This window comes from Pseudonaja textilis, chromosome 3, assembly GCF_049901715.1.
Source record: "Pseudonaja textilis isolate UNSWEBS1 chromosome 3, rPseTex1.2, whole genome shotgun sequence".
Taxonomy (NCBI): Eukaryota; Metazoa; Chordata; class Lepidosauria; order Squamata; family Elapidae; genus Pseudonaja; species Pseudonaja textilis.
In genome coordinates this window covers 30,070,474-30,096,288 of record NC_141992.1, presented here as the reverse complement: position 1 = coordinate 30,096,288, position 25,815 = coordinate 30,070,474, and the positions used below count along the sequence as shown (strand labels likewise).

At 36.5% G+C, this 25,815-nt stretch overlaps 1 protein-coding gene across 15 annotated transcripts in view; it reads right to left on the bottom strand.

Moving 5' to 3' along the window:
* EPB41L1 (erythrocyte membrane protein band 4.1 like 1) overlaps positions 1 to 25,815 on the bottom strand; it is a 197,053-nt gene that overhangs the window by 9,964 nt on the left and 161,274 nt on the right. For 12 of the 15 annotated variants that reach the window (XM_087929097.1, XM_087929098.1, XM_087929109.1 and 9 more), the window contains 8 exons: positions 25,530 to 25,627; positions 21,419 to 21,594; positions 18,653 to 18,789; positions 17,313 to 17,348; positions 15,143 to 15,334; positions 11,363 to 11,461; positions 1,841 to 4,588; positions 1,130 to 1,237 (listed from right to left, as the gene is read on the bottom strand). In XM_087929097.1, the coding sequence (XP_087785223.1) occupies positions 1,130 to 1,237; positions 1,841 to 4,588; positions 11,363 to 11,461; positions 15,143 to 15,334; positions 17,313 to 17,348; positions 18,653 to 18,789; positions 21,419 to 21,594; positions 25,530 to 25,627 (3,594 nt within the window). The remainder of the gene's footprint in view (positions 1 to 1,129; positions 1,238 to 1,840; positions 4,589 to 11,362; positions 11,462 to 15,142; positions 15,335 to 17,312; positions 17,349 to 18,652; positions 18,790 to 21,418; positions 21,595 to 25,529; positions 25,628 to 25,815) is intronic. The other 3 variants (XM_087929105.1, XM_087929104.1, XM_087929106.1) reach the window with 2 other exon arrangements.

Below are 25,815 nucleotides of genomic sequence, written 5' to 3'. Positions count from 1 at the left end.
AGGCTCTAAGCACTGAATGGCAGATGGTAGCTATCAGAAGCAATGAACAGGGAAAGAAACAGTGAAAAGAAGTATCAAATAAAGGGTGTCAAACACATCCCAAAAATGATCACCAAAACTCGTCTCACAGCAAATTCTCTACAGGGACGAGGCAAGGTTAAAAAAGATTGTTTTGTTCTACTTACAAAATTGCCAGGAAAGAAATAAAATCGTGATTTTGAAAATATCAATCCAGATAAATGATTGGATATTTTATACGAAGAAGAGGTGTGTGCAAAAGAGCAAACGTTGTAAGATGTTTAAAAAAGAAACTCAGATGCTCACTGGTTGTTAGGAGAGAGTAGAAAACATTCAAAAGGAGGGGGAAAGAAGTAATAGGAAAAAAATGTTTAAACAAAGAAGGTGAAATCTTTGCACATATTGCAGGAAAAAGCATTTGTCAATTTCACTGAGATCAAGTCAACATGATTTTTTCTCTGGGCCTTTATTATTTATACCTCACTTTAGTTTTTACAAGGGCTATCTGTCCCAAAACAACATAACATTTGGATGAAAAAGGCTTGTGTTGTTGAGTGGCTCTCATCTTGTGGCTGAGAAGCCATCTGAGGAAGCATGTTTTTGTGTTCTCCTAGCAGGATTTTAATCAGTGTAATTGACAAGAAAAATCAGAACAAAAGAAATGTCTCTTAGCTCTTCTTTGAGGGCTACACATATACCTCTCAACTGCATTACAGTTTTTACTCAGTCTGGCCCAATGGTTGTTTTTCAGCATAATATTAAAATATCATAGAATTATTTACTCACAGAAAAATCTGTTAGGTCCTAAGCCAAAAGTAATTTAAATCAATGAATAGGAGCCCTACTGAAATAAATATTACCTTTTGTCCAGATTCTGGCATGTTCAGAGGTATGAGAAAAGGTAATTGAAACACAGATAGGAATATATTTATATATATTTATATATACAAGAATCAAATATATCTACATAAATAAATATATATAATTATACAAGTATATATATATAGCAGCTCAATAAGCAAGGAGAAGGGGTGGTGGTGCATGGCTCACCATCACTTAGGTTGAGCTTTTACACCACAAACACAAGCAGTTAGTAAAACAGCACTGAGACCTGAAGGGCCACTGGAGGAGCAGCCTTTAAACTCTCTTCTTTTGGAAAGGCTTTTACTGATAGGCCTGACAAATCCTTTTCTTCCCAAGTTGGTTCTTGAAATTTGCTCTAGATTAGAGAAAAGGGATTAGTTTTATGAAGCAGAAAGGAGTTTGACTATTGCTTTACTGGACCAATGTGAAGCTCTTTGGTCTGTCAGCCAGCCACTAGCTTGTTAAGAGCAGAAAGAGAAGGAAAGTTCACAAGCCAAGCCAGAAAGGGGATCAACATTAAAAAGATGCAAAGAGGAAGAAGCTGGAAGCATGAGAATGTGGCTGCTAGGGGTATGCATGGGGGTATGATTAAGGTATAAAGCTCTAGACATGTCATCCCCTCCCATCCTACCATTCAGCAATTCCATTCATAGTACTCTTGCCTAGTTTCAAGTTAGCAGCTGACATTCTCTAGGTAGCCAAATCTTTAGACGTTTTCTCCCTTTCTCTCCCTCTCTCTCACACACAGAAACACTTCAAAAGCTGATGAGCTGCCTGGGCCAGGAGGTTTGCATTCAGTAACTGAGCCAGGTCACACACACATACAGAAAGGACAAGGGATGCAAGCAGCAGTTTTCAGTCAATGGCCATGTTTAAAGCCATGGCACATGATGCATAAAGACGTGTCACACAACATGCTTTATGAACTTTCCAGTGGGACAGTTCATGTGGGAGTTACCACAGCTTCTGCCAAAGTGATTTCACAGCCAGAATCAGGAGAAGCCAGTTCAGCTTCTCTTTCTCCTTCTTGCTCAGATCCAAGGGAAATATCTTCCTTCCAAGATGACAGCTGAGATGGTTCTCCCTCACTTGTTCCTTGATTTTCAGCTTGGTAGACTGTGTCTGATGTTTCTCCAGGGTGTTTTGTTTTGCCATCTGAAGGTTGCAAAGCCACTATTAATTTGGCACAGTTGTTTTCTAAAAATGTATCTTTGTGTAGTTCTAGTTTTGATGAATCTTTTGGTATCTCACTGCCTGGACAACTATCATGGAACCCTGTTAAGGCAACATCTGGTTCATCAGAAAGTAAGCTGTACATTTCACCTTGTTCAAACATCCTAATTTTAGAAGCTATGGAGTTTTCTTTATTTGTTGCACTTTTATGCTCAACGAAACCCTTTGCACTCTCTGTGGATGAATCTGCATCCTTATGCTTTTGAGATGAAGCTGTACTATACTCTATGACCTTGAGTTGTTCCAGATTGGGTTTTTGTTTATTATGTGTAGTTTGCACAGGTTTCGGGTCCTGCTTTATAGCATGAGGAGGTTGTGAACATTCTTTGTTCCATTCAGGTGACCCAGTCTTAACAGACTGTGTAGTGTCAAGTTCTTCTTTTAAAAAAAAATGACCTTCCAATTCTGAAGGTTTAGAACCAACTACAGAGGCAGACTTTAATATTTTATCCCTAGATGGCTGCTTCGAGCCAGAGGTTGTACCCTGAATTACTTCATCTAGATTTAAAACGATATCCTCTGACTTTGCAGTATTATCTCTGGTCAGCTCATCCATTTCACAGAGCTTATCTTTAGCTAAGTCCTTCCATTCTGAAATATTATTCTTAGCCACCTTTTCTAATTTTGGGAGTTCAGCCGATTCTTGGAATTTATATTTAGCCATTCCATTTAATTCATGAGGCTTGTTTCTGTCATGCTCTGACATATTACGTGAATTTGATGGTTTATTTTTAGTTGAATCTTCTGACAGGGTAGACTTATCTTTTACTATCTGATCCTGTTCACTAGAATTAACGGAGGCTCCACTTTCCATTTGTTGTTTGTTTATGGCTGAACTGTTCAATTCAATACTTTCATTTTTGGCTAATAGCTCTGAGTCAGGAAGTTCATCTTTGGTGGAAACTTCAGATCTAATATATTTATTTTGGACTAGTTCCTGACCTTCTGGTAATTTGTCCTGAAGAGGCCAGCTTGAATCATGAGTCTTTTCTTGGGCTGATTTTTTGGTTTTTGCATCTTGTGATGTATGTGAATCTCTAGCTGAAATTTTTGTAGAAGAGAAAAGCTGGTGTTGCGAGGAATTCATGGTGGAGTCCATACATTCTTTGGCTTCCATTTGAAGAAGTATTTGAGTAGCTTCCATTTCTTCTAACTTATTTCTTTTGCTTTGATTTTCTGAAGTTTTTTCGTTGCTTTGGTTTTCTGAAATTTTTGATATCATGCTCTGTGTTCCTATGGCAGTATCAGCCTCCTTCTTATCATATTCTTTTTTCCCTTCTGGAAGACTGCTGTTATATGTTTCATCAACTCCTTTTTTATGCTCGTAAGAAGGATAAGCTGTTGCCTCTTTTGTGGAGGGTCCAGATTGTAACTGAGGCACTGATAATGGGATTATGGAATCCCTTTCATAGGCTTCATCTGTCGAAGAATATGCACTGCATTCCTGATCATCTTTGATTCCATACTCATTTGACTCTACAGGAAGACCTTCCCCTGGAATTGATGAATGAACTTCTTTTTCATTGGAAGATTGCTTAACAGAAAGTATGTTTTTGTCATCTGCAGTCTCGGACTGCTCTGACTGAAGAATTGTTTTGCTGATGTCTAACATTTCTTCACAATATGTGGGTAAGGGGAATGGAAGCACATTTTCTCCCTCTTTTTTTTCTATAACTGGGGCAAGACTAATGCAATTCTGTTCTTCTATTTGGTTTTCTTGCTTCGTTTCAAAGGCACAATTCTTTTTTTGGTCAAGTATTTCCTTGGTCTCATTTTTTGTTTCATCTGTTTCTTCAGAACCCAAATAGATAATCCGTTCAGCAGCAGAAGATGCTGTCTTATCACTTAGTTTCACCTTAGTTTTAACTGAGTCAGAATCTGAGGTATCCTGAAGAACTTTTTCTGATAATTTCAAAGAAGTCCTATGTTCGCTTATTATAATTCTGTTTTCTTTTTTTGGAGACTCTGGATGAAAAGAGGCACATATTGGTCCGTCTTTAGATTGGAGCAGGCCAGTATGTTGCATATTTTCAGTGGAGGCTAGCACCACATCTTTTATTTTGTCTTTTTGTTCTTCTTTCTTCTCAGGTTCACAAGAACCAAATAGTGCTGTCTCTATTTTATTGCTTTTCTCTTCTCTTTCCCCACTAAGGTTTTCTGTCTCAGAAGATTTCTTTCTGTAATCTTTCTCATTCTTATCATCATCCCATAATGATTCAAAATCTTCTGGACTGGCTATCATTTTGGCTTTTCTGTGAACTTTTATTTTGCTTTCCTCATTTCCTTTCACCTCTTGCTTTGTCGCTGCCTTGGTTACCCTTACTGCAGTGGGCTCTTTTGAGAAGTCCAAATCTGTTTGCTTTCCTGAGGCACCTGCACTTGATTCTTCCTTCTGGGTCTTAATAATTTGTTTTAGTGCTAGCTCTTCCAGCCCAGAAGTTCCTCTTTCTATAATTACCCAATGCTCTGAACCCTGCATTGTAATTGGAGCAAGAAAAATTAGCATTAAACATAAATTACTCAAATAGATGATAATTAAATAGATAACAAAGATCCTGATACAACATCCATGCACTATTGTACAGGAAATGACTACATAAATCTTTCCTTTATCAACTTGATGTTGACATCCCAAAGCTGAGATCAATTGAGAATTAAATTTTAACAGGTACATTCTCTCCTTTTCTAGTCGCCAACATCTGAAAATAAGCCTAACATCACTGTTAACAGTATAATTTGATTATTGTAATTTAAAACAAGCATTTTTGACCAGTTGTGCACTGATATTTTGAATTAAATGATCTCAGAGTACTCTGGTAAGTTTTCTGGATACATGTTTTTAATGAGAAATGAAGAAGAGTCAGGTTTTGGAAATGAACAACAGTACTTTTATAGCTGCTTTGCATTCTGTTGAAGCTGTATATGGTTTCAAATTATTTGATTGTCTAAGAGATACATAGGAGTTTTTGAAAGGAGGTTTTTAATTATAAGTATGCTTACAGCAGAATTTTCTAATTATATATGTGTGAGTGTGTATGTGTGTTTTGTGTGTGTTTTGTGTGTGTGTGTGTGTTTTCTTAAGTTTTCGTGGGTACTTACATGTTGGTATTCAGCTTTGTTCGGGTATCTTCCCACATCATCATAGTTGTGCTTTTAAAGTTGTAGCAATGTTTCAGCAAAATCTCATCTGCCATCATCAGGCTTCTGTATTGTGTTCATCTGTAAGTCAGACTTTCACTGAAACAGCTGTGAAAGTCTGACTCACAGACAAATACAATACAGAAGCCTGATGATGGCAGATGAGATTCTGCCGAAACGTTGCTACAACTTTAAAAGCACAACTATAATGACATGGGGAAATAACCAAACAAAGCTGAATGCCATATATATATATAAATATATATATCTCTCTCTGTGTGTGTGTGTGTATACACACACACACACACACACACACACTTATGCATCCACTTCCAATAGTATGATATACCCAAATGCTGTAAATCGATTATAGTTTAATTATTTGAATATCAAAGTTTGAATATAGTAGAGAATCATTAATATTTAGCATCAATTTAATTATAACAGTTTCTTTTTTACACTGTTACTTTAATATGAACACCAAGTCTTTTTATATGCATATCCTAATCTTATTTGGAGTGGCACTAGATTTGGCTCATAAATAACAGAAAATAAATAAAAATATAAAATAACTGGAATAGGTTAATTATATTTAAGTTAAGCCCCATTTAAATTATATACTGAGTAAACAGATCTACTTAAAGTATAACAGTCATCTGATGTGTTTCTGGATTTCTCCAGAGGCTTCTTTGTACATTGTTTTCAAAGCAACTGTGCAAACCTACAGGAAATTATCAGATCAAAGAGAATCCCTTTAATCTACTGAATAAAAAGCAAAATTTTAAAATGAAAACATTTTGAAAAATTGCACTAAAATAAGCAAATAAAATGGAAGATGGTATTTTGCAAAACTAAAATTATATACAGTATCACAATTAGAGCTTCACATGATATTCCACTTCACTGAGAAAATCTGAATAAAATCAAATTATACCAAGTAAATTTATATCCAAACCAGTTCAGTTCAGGGGAAAAAAAGACTGGTTTAGAATTAGGAAGACAAAATTAAGAAAGAAAGTAAAAACTATATACCTATCCTTTTTTGCTTAAGAAACTAAAGCGTACATCATACCAGTAAGAAGCCTGGAATATTTAACATGAAAGAAACAGTGCCAATCTGCTTGGATCAATGTTTCTCAACCTCTGCAACTTCAAACTTGATAGCTTTAAGACTTGTGGACTTCAACTCCCAGAATTCCTCCTCCAGTCATGTTAACCCAAGAATTCTGGGAGTTGAAGTCCACAAGTCTTAAACTTGCCAAGTTTGAAGACTCTTGGCTTAAATAATAATGATGTTTAGTTAATGGATGCTTTATTTAGACCCATTACCACCATAGCACACTCAGCTAAAACTAAATCATCTCTATGTAACAAACGTGTAAAGAGCAAATACTGAGAATAATGGTAGAAGAACGAAGAATAACAGAGAATTAGATTGTTACTCTTATGTACTTCATTTTATAATGATAATACTAGCATGCATTCTTTACTAGTTAAAATATTTTTATCTGCTTAAAAATGTTATTGATGATTAATACGTAAGATGAAAACTGCAATAATATGATCTTGTAGGCAGCATCACAAATGCCTATATTTTGCAAATCTTCCAACTGTAATTCTAATGTCATGTGCTATGCTGAGATATATAACGGACAGCCCAACAGGTACATTATATTACAATTCATTACTGCAAGGAAAGCTTGGCACTCTCATGATTTCATCTGTTAGACACTACTTCTAATATTTATATTAATATTCCTCTAATACTATTTTTAATAATCCTAATCCTAAAACTTCTCCTGATTCTAGTTTCTTTTGCTTCTCTAGAACAATCACAAATAATTGCACATTATGATTCCATAATCCTAATAATTATGATTCCATAATCCTAAGTAGCCACCTATATTTGGCTATGCAGCTATTGTTAATTTTTTTGGCAAAGCAACTTCCTGCCAACTTCCCACAATCAAAATCAGCAGGGAAACTGGCAGGAAGTTGCAAGCCCCAAGTTGGGCAGGCAGAAAAGTGGCTGCTGCCCAGCGGGGGAGGAGGTGAGGGAGTGATTGGGAAGGTCAGGGAAGGTGTGTGGGAGTGTGTGAGAATCACAGCGCAAGTCAGGAAGGGTGGATGAGACATGCGGCACAGATCAGAGAGGATGCACAAGAATGTGCAAGTGGCTGATGTGGTGCTGAAGACTTACCTCAGTCACTTGCAACCTTTCCTGCCAGCTGCCCCATTGACTTTCTGGGGAAGCCATGATGAAAGAATTCAAATAGCAATCATATGAGTCCCCGTTGCTGTTGTTAACCAAATTCCACACTCGTTAGGTGAGACAACTTCCTGCTGGTTTCCCACAACCAAAGTCACTTGGGGAAGCCAGCAGGCAAATAAGTGGCAGCTGATGGGTGAGAGAAGGTGAAAGGGCGTGTGTAAGAGGCTTGGTGCAAGTTGGGGAAGGGGCACAAGAGTTCAAAGGAGTGCATGAGAAGTACAGTATAGGTCAGGAATGGTGCACAGGGTATGCAAGTGAGGTGGCCAGCATGGTGAGGCAGGGGAGACTTACCCCAGTGACTTCTGACCCTCCCTTTCAGCTTTCCCATTGGCTTTCTGATGAAGCTGACAAGGAAGGTTGCAAATAGTGATCACATGATCCTGGGGTACTGAAACTAGTTGTAAGTGCGAACTGGTTGCCAAGTTCCCAGATCATGATCATGTGACCACAGGGATACTGAGATAGCTGGAATTCCAAAGACTGGTCTTAACCACCATTCGTTCAACATCATCATAACTTTGAATGTTGCTGAACGAATGGGCCTAGGTTGAGGATCTCCTGCAATTAAAAACAAAGTGAATTTAGAGTAAACAGAGTACTTCCTGGACTTGTTACATGGATATGCCCAAATATGAAGTTCATATGAGAATCTGATAAATTATATTACTTGATTTTTACATTTTTAAACATGCATAAGAAGCTACAAATATTACAGAATGATATACTGAGCTATAAAAATATTATATAAAATATTATCTAATTTTTAAATTCAATTTTGCTTTGCATTATAGCATTTTAGATTAGGCACAAATTAATCTACAGGTAGCCCTCAACGTACGACCACAATGGAGCCCAAAATTTCTATTGCTAAGCATGACAGTTTTTAAGTAAGTTTTGCCCAATTTTACAACCTTTCTTGCCAGAGTTGTAAAGAGAATCACTGCAGATGTTAAGTTAGTAGCAAGGTTGTTGAGTGAATCTGGCTTCCCCAACCCATTGACTTTGTCTTTGTCAGAAAGTCGCAAAGGTGGGGGGGGTCAAATAACCTTGGGACGCTGCAACTAACATAAATATGAATCAGTTGCCAAGCGTCTGAATTTTGATCAAGTGACCATGGGGATGATGCAATGGTCATAATTTTGTGAATTGGTCATAAGTCACTTTCTTCAGTGCTGTTGTAAACTTGAAACAGGCACTAAACAAGTAGTTGTAAATTGAGGATTACCTGTATTTCTATTTGGAGCATGTTTGTACAAATAAGACTATGCAATTATTCTGTGTAAAACCATCCCAAACTTGCATATTTATATACATGTTTTTATATCATTAAATGTTCAGATCTATAATTCGCTACTACATAACCACTGCACCATCTAAACACTGCAAAAATTATTTAAAAACTAAATTATTATCCAAACATTAAATTGATATGTGTGGCCAAGAAATTTCACACAATAATTAATATACATTCCTATCTCTCAGTTGATAGGGATATAACCGTTATTTTCTTCCATATCTCATAACTTTGAGAAAAAACCTTTATACAGATATGTTACTTATCTTTGTTCATACAGAGAAATAAGCTGAGTTATATAATTAAACAGTGTATGTAACTGAAATTGACAGTTGTCTTGGGTGAAAGTAGTTAATCAGTCCTAGTAAATTCTAATTAAATAACAGCATTTATATTGGCAGTTCTAAATGATAGTTTGAATTATTGTTGTCTTAATGTACATGCTTAGCTACAATTATGATTTATGAACCACAATCACCAAGTTCAGAAAATATGCTAAGTTAAAACAAAGCACATTCTGACATAATGTGTAAAAACCAAATCAATATCAATGTGCTGTGAAATTTGGTAGGTACTAATTGTTTGAAGGACAGGTTTAATAACAATGACCAGTTTCTTTTCATTTTGGCTTAGTATGATTGAGAATCACTGTAATTTGTGATAGAAGTTCAACAAATCTTGATTTAGCAATGTTTTTGAACAAAACAGATTAAAGCAGTTTAACTGCTTAGTAGTCCATAATGTACTGTAGCTGTTGATTCCACTTCTCTGTAATCCAACTTTTGACCACAGTGATGTTATTAAAGCTCAATTTGTTTCTTTGAGAGGTGTGGGGGGAGGGACATCTCTATGCCATAAACCACAATCAGAACTCACAAAAATTGTCAATTGCTTACTTTCAATTCTAAGATAGGATGCGATGCTTACAATAGCAGACAGGGAACTAGTTTTCATTATGCTGCTTTTGGAAGTAATTACTGGACCAGACCAGACCACCATATTTCAAAATGTGTGCCATAATGTAACTGCCATGCCACATTTGACAACAGGGGAAATGAAAGAATCTTCTATCTACTCTATATTCCTGTACTTCTTTTTAAGTCTATGCACCAAAATTTTAACCACATCTCTTATTTTTTTTATAACCTACTTGGGTTATAAAAGTGAATGGGACAATATCTATCTGGAAATATAAGATTTAGCTTTCTTTTGCTAATAGGACAATTCAGAAAACAGAACAGCCTTGCTGTATTGCAGTAAGGCTGTTCACTGCCTCTGCCACCAGATGTCTCAGATTTTATTTGTCTGAATACAACACCACTATAGATATAACACCTCTGTGGTTAAGGATATGAAAAACAAACTGACCAAAATGGATGTCTCCTTGAATGAAAAAAGGTCACAATGTTTGCATGCTTGAAATACTCAAGTGTTTCTAAAGCATTTGTTATATTAATACTTTTGTATTTGGTAGCGTTGGCCAAATTTGAAATAATATTTTATTTCATTTCAGTGCTCTGCAGAATAATTTCCTTTGTTGTGCAGGCTTATACATATCCACAAAGAGCTGCTGTATTCCTTAAAACATATTGGGTATCCTTTTGAATGAAATGCACATGCCATAGCTTTTAATTGTGTCCAGAGATCATCAGTGTGGCAAAAGTTCCTCAGAATTCAGATAATATTTGATAAACCTACACTCACAACTTTTTTCAAAGCAAACTAATCTAGCCTTGCTGAATTAGGTTTTAGTCCTATATTCTATCACAGTGGCCAATCAGATGCCTCTACAGAACCTGCAGGAAGGAAATGGAGGCATACACCTCTCCTTTAGTTTCCCTTCAACTGATATTTGCAGACGTTATGCTATAGACATTATGCTATCCACAATTGAGAAATTAGAAATAGCAAAAAACAGGTCCACATAATTTGTAGAGCTCATTACGGATTCTTGTATCTCCATTAACTGGGAAATGAACACAGAACAGTATCACCTTATCTTTCACTGAAGCACATTTTTTTGCCATTTTCAAATACTGGTGAGCTTTCCCGAAACACTGACATCAAATCATTTGGAGATTTAAAACTTCCCATGCTGAATATAATATTTTGTAATAATTCATAACTTTTCTAGCATTCCTAGTAGCTTAGAAACAATAAGATTTTCTTATTTCAGATAAATTCTAAATGAACCCCTGATTCAATGAACTTGGCTCATCAGGTTGATAAACTTGATGATTGATCAACTGCCATGAACAGCACAAGCTTGAACGACAGTAAAAACTGAATCCTATGGACTTCTAAGAGCTCAGCCCTCAGTAAGTGTGAGCAATATAATAGCCTACATCAGGGGTGTCAAACTCCCAGCCTTTGGGCTGGATGTGTTAAGCGTTGGCCACGCCCACACCCAGTTTAGCAAAGGGGGGGGGAGTCCAATACATCATGTGAGTTTGACACCCCTGGCCTACATCTACTTCTAGGAAAGGAAACAAAAAGAGAAGCAGATATAGAAAAGAGAGAGAAATTGAAAGAGTGGTGATAACCTCAGGAGAAGAAACAAGGCTTTTCTGTATAAAAGATTCCATGATTAAGGCAGCTCCATGTTCAGATGACAGATCCTCTGGAGAATCCTCTTCTGACATCTACTTCAGCAGGAGAAACCCAAGACCCCCCAGGCAGAGATAGAGACAGAGAAAAGAGACAAGGGAGACACAGAAAAAGAAGCAGTAAATAAAGTATGGAGAATCACTCTATTTCCTGTGCATTTATTCTGACCTAATCCTTTATCTAACTTTTTAGGAAAGGATTCTTTCTTTCAACTTCCATCTTGCCTCTGACAGCAATACAGGTAGTCCTTGACTTACAATCCATTTTTTTTAGTGACCATTCAAAGTTACAGTGGCACTAAAAAACATGAGTTACAAACCAATCCTCATGCATTCCCAGTCACGTGGTCAAAATTTGGTTGCTTGGAATCCAGTATGCAATTACAATGGTTGCAGCATCCTGGGGACATTGGTAGTCATTTATGATCTTTCTAGCCAGCTTCTGGCAAGCAAAGTCAATCAGAAAAGCCAGACTTGCTTAAAGATCAGATGATTAACTTAAGAACGGCAGAAATTTACTTAACAACCATAGTAAAAAAGATCGTAAAATTGGGTGACTCCCTTACAACCACCTTGCTTAACAACCCAAATTCTAGTGTCAGATGTGGTCATAAGTCAAGGACTACCTTTATTAATCAAGTGGCAGCTGCTGAATTCCGCTATTCCATTTTCTCTTTCTACTGGAACACTTCAACACAAGCCCATCAAAGCTATCCAGAATTTTCATCTTGATTTCATACCAATATCTTTGCTCTACTTTTTTTTTATATGAATGCTTTCCCAATTAAGAGTTGAATCCACAGGACCAGCCATAATACTGCAGTTGAGTTATATGTCTGCTAATATCACTTTCAAAATACCTTGCCTGCTGATGAAGGTCTATCTGCTTCCCAACCTTTCATTTGGAAAAAAAATAATTCATGAAATGAAACCTGGAGACTTGCTATATTTCTTTGAGGACAAAAGATCAGGCAAATGCATCAATGACTTGTGCAGCTTGCTTCACTAGTTAGGATTTTGTGCTTCCAACTTTGCTGAGCTCAAGTTTAATCTATGTTTCACCAGAAGAAACCCCAACAACTTGCCCATTACTATATGTAGGGATTATAAAATGCTTTATGTCTACTCATGAAGACCAAGAAATACCCAAGAACAGAGGTCATCTCCTATGGTTAAACAAAAGTCACTGGTTTATAAAATATTAACTTGTTCACTAAACTATAAGACATTTTCATTTAAAAGCAGAGTGTTTGATAAATATGTGATTTTCTGCAAAGTTAGCCTGCATTTTTAAGTTATGGTTGTAGAAATTATTTCTGGCTGTGTTGAAGGAAAGGACAGTAGAATCTTCTTCCAGCTTTCTTAATTTAATCTGAATATCCCATAATACAGTAAGCCTGTACTTGACTGGCTTTGGTTACAATGAAGAAAATTCTTGTAAATGGAGAAACACTACCTTCAGTATAATTGTCAAAATCATAGGGTTCATGCCAAAATCTTGAAGGCCGACTACTACTATGTGTTTATGACTGTATTTTATAGTATTATATGCACTGGAGTATTTTTTATCAAGATTAGGATCCAAATGAAGCTAAATATATATTCCGCAATAAGAAGTTTCTAAGAAATTCTTTACACTCCATTTGAGCTTTGCTGTTAAGATATATTTTCACACTTAGCTATATAAGTTGTGTGGGAAAGAGAGTGTATCTACTATTAAATAAATTCTGGATTCCCTTTTTGCTAGCTTACTTTCACTTCCTGATGCATTCCAACTAGGATATGGACTGAGAGGCAATAGAGATACGTTTTAAGAATCTGTTTACTACCTTTAAGTAATTGGGCCAACTCATTATAACAATGCAAATTACTTTTCCTGGCACAAATTTCTGTATGACGACACATGAACATAATTTAAAAATTTCCCATGCAAAAGATAATGAAACTTTACTTTCAAAACAATTCTTCTGAAAAATTAGTCTTAACAGAGTTCAGTCTTTTCACTCACTGCTTTATAGACACTCAACTATCTTGGATAAATCTGCATACAACAGCTTTTTGTACATGGAAATTACTACATATATTTCTTACATGACAATGATTCACTGTGGGAAACGTACTTGAAAAAACGTTTGGCTTATGCATTATTCTAACCTTATAGGCCACATTGCCATGATTCACATGGTAAATGGCTTTCATATTTATGGAAGTCTAATACTGTAATATCCATGTATCTGTAATATGTCAGCCTACGATCATTTATATTTGCTAACCTATTCGTGGCATTCTCATTTGTGATATAGGCTTATTAGTTGTTAGGAATGTAAGTCACCTAAGAGGTGGGTTGGAAAATATATAAACCAGGATAGACATTTTAACACTGTCTCTTTAAGGGAATGCTAAAATTGTAATTGGGTGTGGTTCCTCAAACGACCATCAGATAGAGCCAGAAACTTGGGTCATTCTGTTCTGTTGTTGCTGAGAGTGTGTTCCTGCATTTCCCTATTGACTGTTACTGATCATCATTATTCTTGGATTTGATGCAAGTCTGTTACTGAACTGTTTATGATACTGGATATTCGATTATCCCTGGACTGAAAACTGACTGCTTTAATCGTGAATGACTTGGACTGTTTGTTGAACTTTGCTTAACCATTTACTGGAAGTAAAAACCTACATTTTACTATACAGTGTATCTGTGTGCTGGTTGTGTGTTATTCTTCACCACTCTTACTATGTCTCCCTGTGTGCACTCATTCTCCTAACGAGGAATTACCTCAACAGTTGTATTACCAAAATGTAATGTTATATGTCTGCTTTATTCAATATTTTACCTTTCAATTTAAGCTTTGCCTGCAAGGTCTTAAATTTTGAAAAATCTTTTATGGAAATTGTATAATTCCTAAAATAGGCAATAAATGATGTTATCTATATGTCAAGTAAGGGACACACACATACAAAATTTGATTTATGAGCATATATATGTTCCTAGGACCTTCTATCTGCTTGCCTTTAAAGAAAAGAATGATGAGGTAAATTGTTATAATGCGCAAACTGAAATGCTATTTGTCCTCTTGATTAGAAGATCAGCCCAGGATAGTTGAGAGTTGAACACAAACATCTAATCAAAGCTTGGCAATCTTCAAGCCATTATTGTAATGCACAGCTTTACTTTCTCTAGTTCAATATGAATATTCATATTAAAGCCAGTACTTAGAGAAATGTCCATAACTTCATAATTATTGGAATAAACAAGAAAGGATCTTGTAGAGACAGCAGAGGTGATACAGAAAAAAAGCTTCCTTGTCAAAATATTATGGAATGTTTACCTAAATCTGACAATATTACAATTTTAAAGCATCAGAAGACAGAGCCCTTGCAAAGTAAATAATCAAGAGATGTAATGCAGCACAGTTTGATAATACAGACAGGAGAAAAGCAAAAACATCAACAGTCACCTTCTCCAATATCATTTTTCTCAGATGTGTGGACTATAACCCACACACTGTCTGGAAATGATGGCAGTTCTACTTTCAATACATTTGGAAGGCAGGAAATTGAGGAAGGCAGTAGTAAGGATGGTTTTATTGGGCCACTAGTTAGATTAATTCTTCTAAGTGGTAGAAGAATCAAGTAAATAAATATAAATAGCAAAATTGGGTAACTCCAATATACATCATGAATAATTTTATATCATTAGAATAACAGCAAACAAACCTCATTGGCCTTCTCAGGGGTCCCTTTTGGCGTCTCATCTTCATGTTTGGGTGAAGAAGAAGCAGGTGAGGAAGGCAGCCTTCTATCCCGGTCTCTGTGCACAAGCTTGCTATTGGGTTCCTTCAGGGTCCGTTTCAATTCATTAATGCTGGCCTGGTGCTTTAGCAAAACATCTTCTGGTTTGTCTAAAAACTTTTGGATGGAGAGGGGAAGGTAACAACTAAGGTGAGGGTTAGAGGAAGGAACATGAGTGGAGTGAGATGCTTGTGAGATGGGAGCTTCAGAGTATTTAGAATTGGAGGCCTTATGGCCTAGAAAGTAAAGGCTCCACATAATAGACAATGTAAATCATTCAGCCACAATTTTGGTTTCAGTTCCCATCCTCCCTTGGCCAAGGAGGAATTGAGTTCACTAAGGTTGCTATCTAATCCATTGGGAGGCAAGAAGATTGGAGAAGACTGGCTTAGAAGGATCGAACTATTGATTGTTTTGATTGTTCAGGATCAAAAAGCTGCCTCTTAAGTTATATAGGCTTCTACTATTCTTTCTTATCTAGACATGAGATTCTAGAGTGTCTGTGAAGCCTGGATTCCATAATTCCAGAATTAGCAACTCATGGACCAGGAAACAAACAGAGGGAAGCCAGTGTTAAAACGGTCTCCTATAGTAGTTTGTACCTACATTTCTGAAGGAATGAAAAAAAAATTGAAGATGGGCCAAAATAAACTGCAAAACAAGAAAAAGAGTTCCAAATATAGGATACATGTTCATTGAGCATAAAGTTGGGTTTATACTCATAAACTCATAACAGTTTTCACTGTGGCTAAGTTTTCACTTTCTTGGACAATGCAAGCTAATTAGAAAAGAGGAAATATTCACATAATAATTCCCATCCATTATGTCTAATTCCCCTCACTCTAGACCAGGGCTGTCTAATACACGGCCCGCAGGCTGGATGCGTCTTGCACTGACCACGCCCAGTTTAGCAAAGGGTAGGGAAGTGCCAATATGTCATGTGAAGCTGCTACGATGCTGTGAGTTCGACACCCCTGTTCTAGACCAAGAGTAAGGGGAACTTCACAAGACATTGAGAAACAAGGAGTGCATATCTCTGAAGCAGTTTGCCAATTGTCCCTTCACATAATGCTGATGATGTAAATAAGGACTGTACAGGGTTGCAATAAAACATGCAAAATTACTGATGAGAAAATATGGAGGGAATAACCGGCGCTGAACTTCAGGTGCCTGGAGAATATCTATATGTCAGAAGCCTGTGGAACAGCCAGACTAATAATGAGAAATAGACATCTAGCATAGTAAACTCAGTTTGTAAATAAATTTCTTTATCCTGATTGGAGCTTGAATTTTGTTACTACTCAAATTTGCTAAAATAAAAACAAAAACTTTTATATGTAATTCAAAGGAATTTAAACTAATTATCAATTCTGCTATAAAAACAAATAAAAAATTCCCAAACTTTGATCTGCTTGGTGGGAGCCATCTGTAGGTCATAAGCTTCGTAGGACATTATAAACATACACATTGCTACATGGAAGATATTTTGACTGGTTTGGGGGAAATACAGTGCTCCATTTTTCAAATAATCTAACAATTACATTCATAGCCTCATAAGACTGAACATTAAAAAGGGGAAATGAACAATAAAAGCAACCTTTTGATGTTGCTTTGTATATCTTGGCACTTTAGCCAATGATTAAATCTAGATCCCATTTTTAGTTCTGGCTTAAAGCTTTGAACATTCTGACCTGCAATTCAGTTATGTAAATTTGTGTCAAGGCTATGTCTGCATCTTCAGAAAGTATCTCCTTCCTGAAAATATCAGGGCCGGGATGGTGGGAAGGGAAGGATCAGGGATAATGGAATGCCATGAAAAAGCAAAAGAATCAGTTGGATGACAAAATAGTTATGATTTTCTAGCAAGCAAGTAGCTGAAGAACTGTAGCTTCTTGCTCACATGACAAGATGAAGGGAAAATGCTGACTTAATGGGGTACAAGATGCAGTCTGTGTATCAAGGGGAAGATTCCCTCATTTCCACCCTGTTCTGCATCTTGCATCCCATTAGAAAGGGCCACATACAATGTTGGCATTTCTTAAAAGATGAAAACTAGGAATGCATTGATGAAAAACTAAAACATTCCAGAGAATACCTCCTGTTTGTGCCTTGGGGTGGTTTCTTGATCCGGCTGGTAGCAAAAAGAGGCAGGAGGGAGGATAAATCAGTTAAGGGAACTCCTATAATAGGCTACAAGATTGCCACAATTTTAATTCAGGTATCAATAAAATAATAAATCTTTGATGCCGCACACTTTCTATAAGAGGTTGTCACCATCTTTCTAGATATAGGAAACCACTGCATCAATTGTATAGCATTGTATTAATCCATGTAGCCCTCGTACCCTGCTTGATTTGTAATATGCATTTTGAATGAAATCTGCCGGCACGCATACAAAAAAAGTCATTTCTTCATAAAGGTTTTACAGAATCAGAAGGACAGGACTTTGGCTGCTCAAGAAGACACAACTGCAATGATTCAGCAGACATGAGCTCTGTTCTTTACATGTCTGTAAATGCTGTTTATTTGTCCCTGGCATTGTCAAAGACAGTGGCTCTGGACAAGAATGGGGTTAACATCCAGATACAGGTTAGATATTAAAGCAATAGGACCCTAGAAGAATCCAACTTGAGAGAAAGGACGATACTGCCTTTTCCAGAAAGGCTCTTTGGAAGACAAACTTGTCAAGACACTGTTACTTAATAAAAAAAGCCTCCATGATCACCACAGTATCTGCAATGGAGCAGTGCAGCGTCCTGGTTTATCCTTCTGCCTACAGTGAAGAAAATCAGCAAAATTCAGCTTTAAAAGCCCAAATTGGATGAATATCTCTAATCGTGGAGAAACTATGCTTCTAACCACTGAGCCCTTGTGGCCCAGTGGTTAGAATTACAAGCTAGCTCTGCCCTAAGTCTGGAGTTCAATCCTAATGGTGCTTGAGATGGACTCAGCCTTCCCCAGATTGTTGGGGACAATACGCTGATCCTGTAAACTGCTTAGAGAGGGTTATAAGGCACTGTGAAGTGGTATAAAAGTCTAAGTGCTATTGTTACATTTCTAAAACAGTTACTGACACACTGGGCAAATGTTTCCTGTGTCATATCAGGAAATAAAAGGCCAGTCTTCAGATTTCAGGATGACTGGTTTCCCCAAGGAACAAGATTCCAAAGATAACAGCAGTTTAACAATGGAAGTTACAGTTTGGAAATTCATACCGGAAGCTGAACAGTATGATGACAAGTGCATGATAAACTGCCAGTGAGAACTTGTTATAAAGACTGAGAAGTATTCTAATAAATAAAAGATAGGAAAAATATTAATAATATTACCGTCGCTTTCGACAATATTTTTGGTATCTAGGAAGCTAAGATGTTTGCATATCAAGTGTAGAATCCACCCTCCAAATGCAGATCAAGTATAACGTAGGTGTTGTACCTTTAACTCCTTGATTTTTGTTGGAGTAGTCACCTCTTCATCTTCAGATCTTGTCCTCCCCCTATACCTGTCGTCTTCTCTCTTGTCTGACTCTGCTCCATCATGATTCTCACTCACTGAAGCTGGGCGGGAGAATTCTGCATAGGAGAGACAAAGAGAGAGAGGAAGAGAGAGAGCAGCCCTATTTTGTCCCATTGACTTTAGCTGAATACAACAAAAATATTATTTCCAATCTGTCTAAATGCCCCTGTGTTCAAGAATTCCTGTGTTCAACAATTCAAAAGCTATTTTGGGGACATGCTTTAGAGGTGTACAACATGCAGTGCCATAAAACCAACTTCTAACAGTCAAATTTTAGTTTGATTCTTGCTTGCATGCCTTAGATTTCTTAGGATTGAATTCCTTGATAATCCTAAAATGTTTCTATTTACAGTATCTATCTGTATAACAATTGATTTGCACATTATTTAAATCATCCAAATGGGAATGCTTCACAAGTGGTGGATAGAAGCTAGAAGTATGGCCTACTTCCTACTATATCCCTTATATTTTATGGATACAACTCTTTTCTATACAGGTAGTTCTCGACTTACAACCAAAATGGGGACCAGAGTTTCAATTGCTAATGATGCAGTCATTATGTGACCAGACCAATTTCACAACCATTTTACTGTAGTCATTAACCAGGTAATGTGGTTAAGTGAATTACATGGTCTTTAAGTGAATCTGGCTTCCACAATTGACTTTTCTTGTTGAAAGCTGGCTGTGAATATCGCAAATTGGGACCATGTGACTACAAAATGCTGCAACTGTAACAAATGCAAAATGGTTATTAAATACCCAAATTGCAATCAGATGGCTGCAGAGGTAGTGCAACAGCCATAGCTTTGAGGATGAATAGTTGTAAATTGAGGAATTAAGAAGAATATTTTGCAAAAGATAATTCCATTTATCATGAACAAGATTCACTATTTCACACTGATAATACTATTTTAGATGCAATAACAAATGCTCAGAATAAATGTTGTTTTTTAGCCTTTAAATTGAAATACATCCACAGTTAGGTGTTTAATTCTTCTGAAGATGTTGGCAACTCAACAGAAATCGGAATTCCACCTTTAGTTGATTTTTCAGTGTAAGAGAACAATGTAATAAGAACATCCAATTGCTAAGAGGAGAAAACTGGTGATTCAGGGCTCCTTATGCCTCTTTTTCATATCTTGACAGCACTAAAAAGATGGTGCCCCATGATGCTTGCCTACTAAGGACAATGAGGTCACTTTCATTAAGCATGGGATACACAGTTGTTAATCAATCATGGCTATACAAAAGGATAGAGGAGATCAGGTCATTTGTGGAATAGCTTCAATCTTCTCTCAGCTTTCACATTTGTTAATCTTCAAAGAAAAGAACCTGGAGTTGCTTTAGAGAATGTAATTTATAGACAGGGAAACTCTTTCACCTACTTATAGGAAGGGAGCCTTTCCCTGTCCAGAAAATTGTGAATAGAATTGTACCATTCTGGAGAAGGAGAATGCCTTTTAGCTTCTCTCTTGGGTTTTCTTTATTGGAAGAGTTGTGAACCTCAACATCGACCACATAATGAAAAAACTATGCTGATGAGAAGTTTTATGGGAAACTATATCTAGTAGCTGCTCTGTATCATCTCTTGCAATTGATGTCTAATCACTGTTGGCAGGCTGATTGCCCAAAAGAGAAACCATCCGTTAATCAATATCTGCATCTTTTTTCTATCTAGAATCAAAGAGAGTGTATACATCTTAGTGAGCTAACTGCACTGGGGGTTTGGAGCAAAAATCCCAAGGGAGCATATTTCTAAAGCCTGGAAACTATTTGTTAACTTTCAATTGCCTCCTTGTGCTGGCAAAGGAGAGCAGGTCTCAATCAGATAATTAATTATGGATAAGCCATAGCTTGACACTGCATTCATCTCTACAAGAAAAGCAACACTCTAGAATTGCTACCATATTTTCCTTCATGTAAAATTGAATTTACTATTGCTTTTTAGACTTCTGTAAGAGTCAAGCAACTTATAAATCTAATCAATAATTAAATAAAACATCCACATCTGCTTATCCCAGGTCCCTGGGAAGAGCTCAATAGGTGGCCAAAATGCCAAATCCAGTCTGAACATCTGGCTGAGAATAATTCATGCATTCAGATCCATACAGTCATTTGCTCTGCTTCACTAGCAAGAATGTCAACAATATAATTTGAACCAAATAAATACATAAAATAATAGGGAAATGTTTTGCCATTTCCTTCTTCCCAGATACTTTTCTGGCACTCCAGTCTGGTTTATAGTCTTAGAATTTCTTATGAAAATTCCCATCCAAATACCAAGGAGGTTCAGTTTTCCTTGGTCAAAATAAGCCAAAATCTACTAGATAATGCCTTTTGCAATCCATTCATGCTTCCCCTATATATCAGGGGTCTTCAAACTTGGCAAGTTTAAGACTTGTGGACTTCAACTCCCAGAATTCCTCCCCCAATCATGTTAGCTCAGGAATTCTGGGAGTTGAAGTCCACAAGTTTGAAGATCATTGCTATAGATCAACTAAAGAATCCTTCCACAGCCCTCTGGAGAAAAATGTTCTATATCTTACCAGCAAAACATAATATTCTGATATTAGACCTCAGCCTCCCACCCACCCACCCCCAATACTTGGTTCCATCCTTTGAACAAAGCCTTCCCATACCCACCAGGGAACCAATCTCCCTCCCCCTCCCCAATTTGCAGCATACCTCCATCGAGGCTGCGAGACATGGTGTACCGTTTGCTGGAGGAGCGTTCAAAGTAAGGGGCAGGACGATCAATCAAAGCGCTGGCTTGCCGGGTTTGAGCCTGTGTTCGCCCACTGTAGCGGAATTTGGAGCCCATTACTAGGAAGCCTTTTGGAGGAGGCTCGGGTGACACCAGCCTGCAGAAAGAAAACTGTAATGGGTAAGGATCCGTAACCTTTGAAGTTGTAAAATACTTTTGAAATTTTCATAGTATGCTGTATGTGGCCTCACCAGATGGTTGCCATGAAAAAGGGCTTGCCTGTGGACTCATGGCTACATTAGTTGGGTAGGGTAGGGTAGGGTAGGGTAGGGTAGGGTAGGGTAGAGTAGAATAGAATAGAATAGAATAGAATAGAATAGAATAGAATAGAATAGAATAGAAGCTGGAAGGGACCTTGGAGGTCTTCTAGTCTAGCCCCTGCTCAAGCAGGAGAACCTATACCATTTCAGATAAGTGACTGTCTAGTAGTCTCTTCTTAAAAATCTCCGCCTTGCAAAGATTTGATCTCCTTTTAAACAGACTGAGATGATAGACATCTAGTTTGTGTTACAAAATGCAGGAAAGAGAAACATTGCTTTTAAATGTTCCAAGAAGTTGGGGCAAAAAAGCTGCACACTTTTCCTGTGGGTCAGTTTTATAAGTCTTCCAGTTCCTATCATGATTATTGCAGTCTGATTTGATGCAATCTAAAATTCTACTCCTATTAATTTCTCTACAAAGTCTAAAAAGCTCTTATGCCTCAAGGCAGTATAGCTACACTATGTCAGCTTCCTAGATCTCTATGATTCATTTTAAAAACCTGTGACTCCTTATCTCACTGATCTAATGGGCTTTCCACTCTCTAGAGCAGCTTATAACATTTGTATGTATACGGAAAATTATACATAACAGACCCTCTTCTTTCAATTTCTTTGAAAATCTATGGCCAAATGGTATGCAACATTGAAAATTCTTACTATCCCATATAAAGGATTTTTTAACCCAACTACTATGTCACCTACAGATACAGGGCAAACATGCAAAATAACAAGAAAGTTTATCTCAGACTAAGCAAATTTTCTGTTTCAGAATCAGAATTTTATCAAGAGAATAGTAATAAAGACTATTTGAAAAAAAGAAAAAGAAACTGCTGAAGTAGCAGTAGCTTAGTAAATCAAACTCCATGCCTAAAGACCAAACTTTTAAGCAAGGAGTTATCTAGCTTTTTCCCTTCTTTTCATAATCATTTTATTAAAATTTACAATGGAAAGATAAAAGACTAATACAAACTAAGAAAAATATAAAAAAAAGAAAGAAAAGCAGAGATAGAAAAAAAAAAAGAAAAAAGATACATAAAAGACGACTCCCCACTTCCTCTAAACAAGTCTAAACAACTTCAGTAACTTAATGCCTTTTCTAGTATTTCAATTAAGAAAGTAAAATCTCTTCTTTGCTCATTAATAGTTCAATTGTAAAAACCCATCACTCAGTCCTAATCAGCTACCGTCTATTAAGCACTACTAGAAATAGTAGCCTACATATACATACATACATACAGAGAGAAAGAGAGACTTCAAATAAATTATTTTTATAAACCAACATTACTAGAAATAAAGCAAAAGAAATGTATCCCCATATATAAACAGATCTTTAAAATTTTGTCATTGAGTCCTGATCAAAAAGAAATTCCATTAATAGCTACCAGGAACCACAATATATATATTTTAATCCTGGTCAAATAAATTCACTTTACATTCTTTTTGTTTACTTTTAAAAAGCTTGATCTTTAATCCCATCAAATAAAGTTCCATAAGTTATTTCCTATCATTTTCTCTTTGTTTTCTTTCCTTTCCAGCTTCAGTAATTTAGCACATTGCCTTTGTAAATCCAAAGTAAGAAAAACTTTCCAAATCATTCTTCTGATTTATTATTTGTATGTCCTCTTTTGTTATTAAGACATCGGCTAGTTCAAATGTATGTTTATCATGGTATCCTTTTCCATATAAACTCTTGTACTCTGGCACTTTTACATCTATTTTCATATCCATATTGAAATATCCATTTTACCTAGCAAAATCTATTCCTCTTCCATAGCCTCAGTTATATCCTTCTTCATAGTATCAAACAACATTGCAAGTAAATTGTGAGTATATTGTTCCCAAGCAACCTTAATTTCTTCCAGAGTCAAATAATATTGCTCTACTGAATTTAATGGGCATCTTCTCTTTTAATTGCAATATTTAGTTCTCTTTGGTTCCCTCAAGTCAATCTTCAAAGTCCCCTTTTATTTGTTTATTTTCCAATCAACAAAACTTTCTCACAGGAGGATTCCTTACAGTTAATTTTAAAATCTTAACATATTCTTTTATATAAAGTTAAATATCCCATAGGAAATATTCCTTCAAATCCATTTAGTCCTTTAACTTGCCAAAATCAACATTCTCATCCCCCTTTTGCTATTGTTCAAAAAGTTAGTTTTTCTTTTTAATCCTTAAAGTTACATAAAATTTCCTTCATCTAGAATAGAAGGAAACTCTCTTGGCACGATGAACATTGTTCTCAGGGGCTGTTAAGAACCAGAAAATCATTAGTAATCAACTTTCTAAAGTATTTAAGAGAGTAGGTAGGACAATTCAATGTCCATTTGAAGATGCCAAACCACAACTTAGGCAGGGTGATTTCTCCCTCTCTTCGTCAAGCTCTCAAACCCTTTGGAGATCACAATTTTACAATTTCTTTGCAGAGGGGCTCTGAATGGAGCAAAGATATAGATAATCCTAGCACTCTTTTTGATCTGGAGAGATGTTCCAAGAAGCTGATCCATTCACTGGTTCCTCTTTTCCTCATGGCCATTTGTTCTGCTCTTGTAGTGCCATCTTCAAACCATTCAATTAGTAAACTTAATTATCATCTAAGTTATTCATTTGACCAGCATACTAAATAACTGTATGAGCCACACAAGACAAATATAAAGTCTGTAATATTTTTAAAGTAGCAAACTGGACTTAGTTCAATAAAGGGTGCTTTGAAAACAAATAGTTTATACTCATTTCTCCCAAATGCCCTTTTTTTTTTCCCCTAGAAAGGGATGTGGAACAAAGGCCACATTTGCACATATCTCTCATTTGAACCCTTTGTATTGGTTGTGTATGCTGACATCTGCTGACACAGCTCTTTGGGGGAAGATAATTTATATTTCTATAAATATATCCACTGTTGTAGGTTGTACTAATATGATAGCATCTGCTTCCAAACATCTGTTATTTTATCAACACAAATATGGAGTTTGTATAAAGCCCTGGGGGGAAGTTTTAAAAATTAGATTCAAAATCTTAAAACTACTCTATATGCCAAGCAGGATCGTGACACATCATGCAATAAAGATTATGTGCCATCAGATTGTTTTCAACTGTGACCTCATAGATGCAATTAAAAAAGAGTCTCCTTCATAGATATATCCACACAGGGTTTCCTTTCTTTTAGCAAAAACATAGAAATGGTTTATCATTAACTTCTTCTAGGATGTTTTTTCAACTTTCCAGTCTAGCCAACAGCCCTGCTATTCACTGAAGATCTTTCATCTTATCTGATCTGATCCTGCTTAATTCCTGAACCAAGTTAATGCCAACCAGGTATTACCACCTGCTAAAAAACAGAATAACACAGCTGAAAAGTAAAATATGTAATTATAGGAGAGACAGGGCCTTAAGTCTGCATAAAGATGAAGGGGATAACTCTTAATACTTTGCGACATTGCTCTTAAAATAATTAAGTTTAAGAGGACATTATCAAATCTAGTCCAATTATACAGTCATTTGTTTGCACCACACATAATATCTCTATATGTTTGCTGCCCAATTACAACACTGATAAAATGAAAAAAATAATACTGAATATGTTGTAATGTGTCTGGTTGAAAATTTTCTTGGTGGGAATATTCATCTGTTTAAAGGAGCTGAAAGGAGCTTCCATGGGGATCTAATACAGGGATGTCCTAGAAAGGATTTGAAGTTCCAAACTCACATTTCTCAGTCTTATTTGTAACATTTCACTATAGACTCTCAACTCTTTCTTAATTTCCCATTTTCTCACCTGAAAAAAGTATGATGTTCAATGCAAACTTTCCAGAGTCTCTTAGCTGAGCGATGGTTGGGCAGCTTGAAACCAATGGTACTCTCAAACTGCTCATACTGAAAACACAAGGGGGGGGGACGAGAATTGTCAGTCAACCACAAACTGTGCCACAAGGAATACCATGAGGCTCTCTGTGCTTCTCCACATGCATTCCTTTGTCCATGTGCTTTCTTTTTGTCTCCAAGATGGGAGGAAAGCATTTAATTACCTAAATCACTGTCCTAAATGCAGTACTTCTGCAGAG